Source organism: Oncorhynchus gorbuscha, linkage group LG18, assembly GCF_021184085.1.
Source record: "Oncorhynchus gorbuscha isolate QuinsamMale2020 ecotype Even-year linkage group LG18, OgorEven_v1.0, whole genome shotgun sequence".
NCBI classification, from domain to species: domain Eukaryota; kingdom Metazoa; phylum Chordata; class Actinopteri; order Salmoniformes; family Salmonidae; genus Oncorhynchus; species Oncorhynchus gorbuscha.
This window is the reverse complement of record NC_060190.1, coordinates 19,772,407-19,781,347: the sequence shown is the minus strand read 5'-3', so window position 1 is coordinate 19,781,347 and position 8,941 is coordinate 19,772,407. Positions and strand designations below refer to the sequence as shown.

The following is an 8,941-nucleotide window of genomic DNA, read 5'->3' as shown; positions in this document are numbered from 1 at the left end:
TCCAAAGGTATTTTTTCTCAATTTATTGGAGGGTGAAGTCATGTGTGTTAATGCATGTTGTTGGCTGCTGTGGAACTGTTATATCGCCTTCATAGTTTATTGCCTCTCTGAGATAATATGATTTGAGAACCTCGCCATTTGCATTTGCGTCTCCTGTTTCATTACAGTAATGGAGTTAGCTCTACTTTGTGCACTTTGTGCATTGAATAGAAGGAAGGGTCTGGTGCCAGTTGCAATTAAAGGAAGTTAGACACAATTGGAATTGAGACGCCACTCCTTGGAGTTTCCATAGCAATAACCAACGGCATACGACATTGGCGTTATAATCACTTGGGAATGAAATACAAACAAGCTGTTATTCCTTTTGATATGTTCTACTATCCCTAGTCCCACTTTCCCTGTTAAAATATCATTACATCTGTAAGTCAGAAAGCACTTTAGCTCTTGCTGAAAGCTTTCACAGAGTCATTGATCACACATAATTGTGTACTTTGAAGTGGTTTGGCGGTGATAATGTTGCTAGTGAGAAAAACCACAATAAACAAACAAGTGATAACCAAACATGTAATAGAACCAAAGTGTTGTTTTTATTAGTATTCAAATTATTTTATTGTTATGGCACATTCAAATTGACAGATTAAACAACCCATTAAAACTTTTAAGAGATACAATTAAGAGTATACAAATGAAAAATAAGTGGTTACCTCAGTGAAACACCAATCCTGGTTTCAGGGAGTATTTCTTAGAAAAAGGAAACTACAGTTAAGGCAGAAAGAGACTAAATGATTTCCCTGCAGAGTAGGAGAGAGAGAGAGAGAGAGAGAGAGAGAGAGAGAGAGAGAGAGAGAGAGAGAGAGAGAGAGAGAGAGAGAGAGAGATGCTACAAAGCACAATTAACCCATGTATCTACATGGTGGAAAACACTTTCCATTTCTACTTGGATACAGATAGTGCATCACTACAGTGGCTATGGCTGTCTCTGCTTCACTGGTGTTTAGATAGTGTAATATAAGCATTCACGAAAGGGAAAGTGGCTGGAGCTAATGACACGCAATCCAATAAACTGATTGCTGGTGGCGGTGGCTTTACTGACAGCCCCCTCCAACCACGCTCAAGCCCCCAGCCAGTGCGCTCATATTTGGGAGTAATGCATCACGTAACCTGTCCCCTGTTGGGTGTCTTAACAGTCTGATGTTAGGATTTATGCCAAGCGATCAAACATGCCTTATTAGCCTAGCGTAGCCTAGCGCTGGGACTAACGCTCCCCCACATTGGCTCAAAGACCTAGTGTGGTGCTAGCCCTCCCTCCCTCTTGCCCATTTATTGTTACATGCTTAATTATCCTAGTGAAGCGCTGGGGCTAGGCACCTAGCTCCTTCACCCACTGCTAGCCCTCCCTCTTGCCCATTTATTCTTACATGCTTAATTATCCTAGTGAAGCGCTGGGGCTAGGCAGCTAGCTCCTTCACCCACTGCTAGCCCTCCCTCATACCCATTTATTATTTACGCTTGATGATCCCTCTGTTAATTCTGGAAAAGAGGAGTCTTTCATCAATTATGAAATAGCCTGTCTGTCCAAAAGGAGAGATTATGATGTTAAGGTTCAGGTAAAGGCTTGTAATGAGTCGGCATGAATTATCAGCCATAGAAATAGGATTGCTGGAACAGGCATCCTCAATTAAGTAAATGGTCATGTTAATGTTCCATGATTATATTTCTAAGTTATTGATGACTCTATTTCTATGCTCCCCTATCGCTATTGTTATAAATTGTGTATAATTGCACCCACATTTTGTAGGGATGGTGGTATATTAAGCACTCTGAGTATCTCGTCTCTCACCACTGTGATTCAGTGTTCCCTTAAAGAAATCAGTGCAAAGGTTCTGAAAGAGCAGCCAAGGCTTAGCCTTCCCCTTCCCCTTCCCCTTCGCCTCGCACACACGCACGCACGCACACACACACACACACACACACACACACACACACACACACACACACACACACACACACACACACACACACACACACACACACACACACAGGGAGCCGCTGGGGACGTGTGGATCACTCATTACACTGGCGTGTGTGAGTGGGTGTGTGTTACTCGTCTCAGTGGAGTGTGTATGTGATTTGTATGTCATTGAATCCCCCCCTCGAGCGTCTTTGCCCTCCCCTGATAAAAGGAGTATCTCAACATCTGAGGGGTTGGGTGGACTTCACAGCAGGGATCAATCACTCTGAAGAAGAGGGACGGATGGATTTAAAGAGCATGGGCCAGGAGTGGAAAAGAAGGGATGAAAAAAGATAAGAGAACTTGATGGCAGGAGGCAGCTCACACATGACCATCACCATCGCTCCCTTACATCCTTGTCTCTCCTTCCCTCGCGCTCTCTCTCCTCCTGCAGCTGTGGCTTTCTGAGCATGCCTCTTCGACATCCAACGGCTGAGCACACACGAGTGGGGGAAGGAAGAGAAGCAAGAGAGGGACGAAAAGAGATTCCAGCAGACCTAGTTTGGGAAGGCACAGACAAACAGCACCTCAAGTAGGAGCAAGGAGGGCAAATATTTCGAGATTTTCACATTAAAGGACATTTGAAACGGGGGGAGTTGACAATGCTGTGACACTGTGATGGCCATTCGCAAGTCCTTTTCGGAGGGGGAAAGAAGATGAGAAAGGAGTGAAAAGGGCTTTTCGTTGGTTCCTGTGTGTCTCAATGGGCAGTGGGGCACGTCCGGCATTCGATGGTTGACCACACTGGTGGAAATTCTAAGACACTCACCTAAAACGGATCGTCGATCAAAGGGACACATTATTTGTATTGTTCCACCTGAATCTCCGCATTAGGAGCTTTCGGTCGTCAATGGGAGAGCATCTTTGAAGTGAAAGCACTTGTTATTGAAAAGGACAAGAGGCTTCTTGTTTTTCAGGGATTCAACTTCAAAGATAAACTTTTCTCTCTCTCTTTGAGGTTGCACACACAGGTCCCTGTTCCCTTCTATGACTCAAAAGGGGTGTACGGGGGATGATTTTGTGGGTCAACAGAAAGAGAACGTTCGGATTTGCAGTTGTTCGTTTCCTTTTGTCAACACAATATATTGGGAATATCACAGTGTTGGGAACGTGTGAGGATTACAATGGAGACGAAACCTATCATTTGTTGCAGTGGATATCCAATACTCACATAATGAACCCTATCCATCATGTTCTTTCACTCCATGCCACGGTATGGAATTAGTGCTGGGGTTGGCAATTCCACATTGGCATCAAACCGGAAATGTAATGCTGCGAATCATTATGATTGATTATGACTGGAGACGTAAGTGTAAGTGCATTGCTGAATCCATTGCGCTTTTTGTTACTGCTCGGAAGAGCTCCGGGAGAATTTTTTATGCGGCAACTTATCTACAATGTCCAACATCTAAAATGATATCAACCACTGACAGAATTACAAGAACATTAAAGTAATAAAAGAGACATTCCCAGTTACTGCAGACACTAAAGGATGACAAATCATTGACGTGGAAGCATTGTGTTTAGAGTGTAGAATTATACAGTTAGGGCTAAAAAAATATTATATTTCGATTTTTATTAGGATCCCTAGGCAGCAATGCAGTTTCAAATGAACTCTGCTTGACTGTTTCCCTGCTTGCTGAGTACTGAATAGAGGTTGAAGGATAACTATTCATATTTATGAGGGTATTTTGGGGGAACTGATGGCAGGTCATGCAAGTGGATCTGACTTTGTACAAACAGTCATCTGATGATATACCACCAAATGGTGGTATATACCTGATTCAACCAACAGGACTAAAATGAGCTGATGAACAGAGACAGTTACCACAAATTTATTATAATACCTAACCTTCTTTGAACCCAGGTTTTTGCTTTGACCCACAACTTTCATTTATTTTTTATTTGATTTATTTCTTAACTCTTTTTTTGCTTGGACCTATATCTTTTTCTTGGAACTTCATTTTTGTTTGACCTTTGTTTCGTCTTTTGTCTTGGATCTTGGTTTCCCTATTTTCCTGGACGTTCACCACCTGGTCAGTATGGTGCCGCCACCACCCGCCAACAAGCTTCATGTGTGCTTGTCGGCAGTCTTGATCATGGGCAGCATGGCGCTGATGGACGCCTACTTGGTGGAGCAGAACCAGGGGCCCAGGAAGATCGGTGTGTGCATCATGGTCCTCGTGGGGGACATCTGCTTCCTCATCGTCCTACGCTACGTGGCTGTGTGGGTGGGTTCTGAGGTGCGGACCTCCAAGCGTGGCTACGCCATGATCCTATGGTTCTTCTACGTCTTTGTCCTGGAGATCAAGGTCTACTTCGTCTACCAGAACTACAAGGCCGAGGACGGAAAGGGGAGAAGTTTAGACGGTTGGACTGACGGCGGCAGCGTAGACGGGGTGGCACGGAAAGCGCTGACATTGCTTCTGTCCATTTGCGTGCCCGTGGTCTACATCACGTTGGTGGCCATCGACCACATGGAGTACGTGCGGCCGCAGAAGAAGAAGGAGGAGATCCGGTGTCGACTCTTCTGGGTGGTGGTGGACTTGCTCGATGTCCTGGACGTGCAGGCCAACCTATGGGAGCCTCAGAGGAGAGGGCTCCCCCTATGGGTGGAGGGAGTCATGTTCTTCTACTGCTACATTCTGCTGCTGGTGCTCCCGTGTGTGTCGCTGAGTGAGATCAGCATGCAAGGGGTGAACATCGTGCCCCATAAGATGATGCTCTATCCGATTCTCAGCCTGGTGACTATTAACATTATCACTCTCTTCATTCGAGGTGGGAACATGATCTTCTATAGGGACTCCAGGGTGTCTGGGATACTGATGGGTAAAAATGTGATCGCCATTGTTCTCAAGACATGCAGTTTCGTCCAGTATCGGAGGCATCTCGGCGAGGTCCCGTCGCCCGTCCTTGGGGTAGAGATGCAGAAGAATTGCATTGTCCACGGCCCAAAAGTGACTATGCCTGTGCCCATGCCGATGCCCATGCCACCCCAAGTAGTGATTCAAGACTTCACAACGTTTCCCGAAGAGATGGTGTGTGTGAGTGACACAGAGGTTGAGCAAACGTGACACAGTTCTGGGTGAGAAAATAATAAAGATACCTAACACATAAGCTTTATTATAGGACATTATAAAATACACATTCATGCGTATAACAAGTTATTAAGCATGATGCCTGCAGGGTTTTAATAAAGTGTCACCAGAACAGTTGACACAAGGAAGCAGCGTAGGGTCATAACAAGTAGGGTCACAACCATTTCCTTGGACCAGGGAGGAAATTACTGTAGGAAGAAGTGAATGTGCCCCTCCCAATAAGGATGATCTAATGAAGAACAAAAAACAAAAATGAAAGATTAAAGGGATACTTATACTTGTATAAGATATTGTGCAGAACAAAGTATGATGTACCTTTTCATTTGGGGATGATTTTTTGTCTCTTTGTGCACCTGTAAAACTACCTACAAATATTCATGTGAGGTGCTGGATACAGTAAATGAAAGATATTCCGCACACTTTACTGATCATTGCTGTGTTTATTATTTATTTTAGGATTGTGAAGAGGCAGTTCAATGAACAGTAGAGTACCTTCACTCTGACCGGTCCTCCTTTCCAAACTGTTTTCATTCTAATGCTGTTTGAGCGTCAATGTCAACCATTTGTATTGAATGACTTGTCTTTGATAAATGAGCCCTGTATTGAAAGAGTTCAGGTTGTGGTTGTTATGTATTTTGCATTCGATTAAGTGATATGTGTAACACCGAAGAGCTTTAAAAGAAAAAAGAGCAATTTAAAGCATTTATTTTCCAATAATTTTGCAAAGAAAAGTTGGCTTTTTTCTTAGACAATGTCTTACTGTTCACTGTGGTCAACAAAATAATAATAAGAAAATACTTTAATGCGACTGGAATATGTGGCTCAAAAATAGGCCTTTATCAAATATGTACTGAATATGAAAATGAGACGTCTGCTAACTTGTTCTGACATGCGCTTATGAAGCTGTACGTGTATTATTGCAAAGACAGGTATTTGTTTTGAAAGAAGACATTTGATCAAAGAGAGATATTCTACACACATTTGTGTTCAGACAGAGAAATCACAAGACAACTTCTGTCCTGTGAAAACTACATTTTTTTTTTTAAATAATTGAGGCATGGCTGTTCTCTTTGCTTCCTCCATTCACCCTCGGAAGATGCGTTGACCTTTTTCAAAAGTACAATTTCAGTATACATATGGAAAACTATATCAAGTGCATAATTAACCCAAAGATATTGAATTTGGCAATCAGTGCTCCCTCAAAAAATAAGGGCATGACGCCTCTGCATTCAGTGTTGGTAGAGAATATTTTCTGACTCACAGTAGGAGCTCTATGTTTGAGAAATGCAACTAATACACAATATCACAATTCTGTTGACAGTTTTCTCAGAAACACCATGCTGCATAATTGGTGTGGTATCCATGGCTACCAAATATCTTATGATGACTGTGATATCTGCAGTACGAGGAAGATTAGTTAACGATTATTTAACTGTCGCTAGCTAGATCATTATATATCCTTCTGTATTGTTCTCTGATATTGTTTTACAATGCCTTTACATCAGCACTCTGATGGCTTTACGGTTAGGCTTTGAACCCTTAAAAGAACATTATTTATAGAGTAAGTACTACAGTATGCAGGCAATGTTCAAACGAAATATTCCATCTCACAATTTATTCCTCACTATTTGGACCCTAAGGGAAAATAATAAAATACAATAAACTTCATTTAAATATGATCAAGGACACAATGCACACTGCCGCTGGGCAGGTATTCTTGTTTTAGGAGGTGTCTGTTGCTCAGGTTGTCTATAAAGAATGGGTAAGTGAAATGGAATTCATTGAAAGCACATCAACCATTAATACAACTTAATTGTGGAATGCAGTTAATATAGAGTGCAGTGGTTTTAAGGTCCTCTGATGGGTCAAATTCTGACCCATACTCACACACGTATATTATATATGCACAAATACAGATGCAGTATTTTTTTCTTCACACGTTACATCACAGCACAGCGTGCCACATACGCCTGCGTCAAAATCACCTGCAGACAATGGAAATAACAAATGCCACTCATCCTCTTCATCACCAAGGAAATTAAAGTATTTTGTGCAAGTTTTTCTTTTGACCCATGACTTCACTGCAAAACTGATGTTTGTCCAAAAGACGCAAACATCACTGCAGTCAAACATTCTATACCTATGAGGAATACTTATGTGAGAATGCTGTTCATTGACTATAGCTCAGCGTTCATTAATTTATGTAAATCCTGTGGTGCAGGAAAATTCTCAGCAACAACAGAGTGATCAAATTAAGAGTTTTTATCTGTAGTCCCCTCCAAGCTCTTCACCAAGCTCGGGACCCTGGGACTGAACACCTTCTGCAACTGGATCCTGGACTTACTGACAGGCCAACCCCAGGTGGTGAGGGTAGGCAACAACACCCACGCCACACTGACACTCAACATGAGGTCCCTCAGGAGTGTGTGCTTAGCCCCCTCCTGTCCTCCCTGTTCACCCACAACTCTGTGGCCACGCTTAACTCCAACAATATCATCAAGTTGGCACCAGCGGAACCCCAAAAGGTGCTTCCAGGAACCTTTTCCCTGAGGAATCTTCCATGTCCCATTTATTATATTCTGAATATTAGTAATAATAACAACAATAATAATAACAATCATACTATTAACAATAATAATAACAAAATAACATTGATTAGCACACTTGTAAAGTCACACATACATTTTATTGACTTTGAAAGTCACAGAAAACCAAACATGCAATCAATAAATAAAGTACAATGTCAACCGTTGACGGACGTTCATATTTGATGTGTATCGACAACAAGATAGGAGCCTATACTAAAAATACAATAGTAATTATTGTCATCAACTATATCAGCCAAAGACCTCATCTTACTGATACAAATTATATGTTTAGATACAGTAGAGAATATTTTACAGGTCAATCATGTAGAGAAACTAACAAAGCATTAGCACATCAAATAACACCTTTATAAGTGGTTTCTAATTTTAGTAATTTGGCTGATACAACTGACCTCGTGTTACTTTGTGCTCTGGTCTCCTCTACAGCAAAAAGTTTGCCATTCAACATTTGTTTGTAATTTAACTCTCTCATCAATTGCCACAACACATTTCTGAATGCACCGCAGGGTGCTTCTCCCTGATACTGCATACTCAATGTTAAAAAGGAAATGGACCCCTATTGCCACTCCCAATCCCATGGAGATGTCCTCCTGCTCTTCAGTGAGTAGCTCCTCTCTGTCCAGGAAGAGTTGGATGTGGCTTAGAGGGATTCCCCTCTATTGGTACGGTAGTTCATGGGAACTTAACACACTGTAAGCCAACTTGGATCTTCTTTGAGGAGGTAGGGAAGGATCAAAATGGCCGCAGTGACATTGAGACCTTAAAATGGGGGGGGGGGGGTTTAATAAAGAAGCGAGATTGGAATAAATACAATGAGAATGGATGCATACTGTAAAGGATTGTCATGACGGATCATTGGGACCGAGGTCAAGGGAGCAGACCTAGTCAGTTGCATAATTAGAGACGGTCTTGTTATACTGCTGGAAGTGTGATGGAATAACAATGTGAGAAAAACATATACCAGCCAGCACATTATGGTCTGGGTAGGCACAATGATGCCCACCCTGTCTGGTCTCAACGAGGGGTACTTTCGAATGAGCGCTGTGCAAACATCCACGTATTGCCGGGTAGTGGAGTACCTTAAGCATAAGAGAAACATACAAGATTACATTTAGACTAACAATTCAAATGACATTGATTGTTGGTGTTGATTATCATCAAGTAAAAGTGTAGTATTTGCTATGCTATTAGCTGCAGTGACTATGACAAGATAATATAGAGAGGGT

The 8,941-nt window shown here is 42.2% G+C and overlaps 1 protein-coding gene across 1 annotated transcript; it reads left to right on the top strand.

The window, feature by feature from the left end:
* Positions 1 to 2,474: 2,474 nt before the first annotated feature.
* LOC124004254 (transmembrane protein 121-like) lies at positions 2,475 to 5,684 on the top strand. Its single transcript, XM_046313037.1, has one exon. The coding sequence runs from the start codon at positions 4,054 to 4,056 to the stop codon at positions 5,083 to 5,085; it is 1,032 nt and encodes a 343-aa protein (XP_046168993.1). The 5' UTR covers positions 2,475 to 4,053; the 3' UTR covers positions 5,086 to 5,684.
* Positions 5,685 to 8,941: the final 3,257 nt, after the last annotated feature.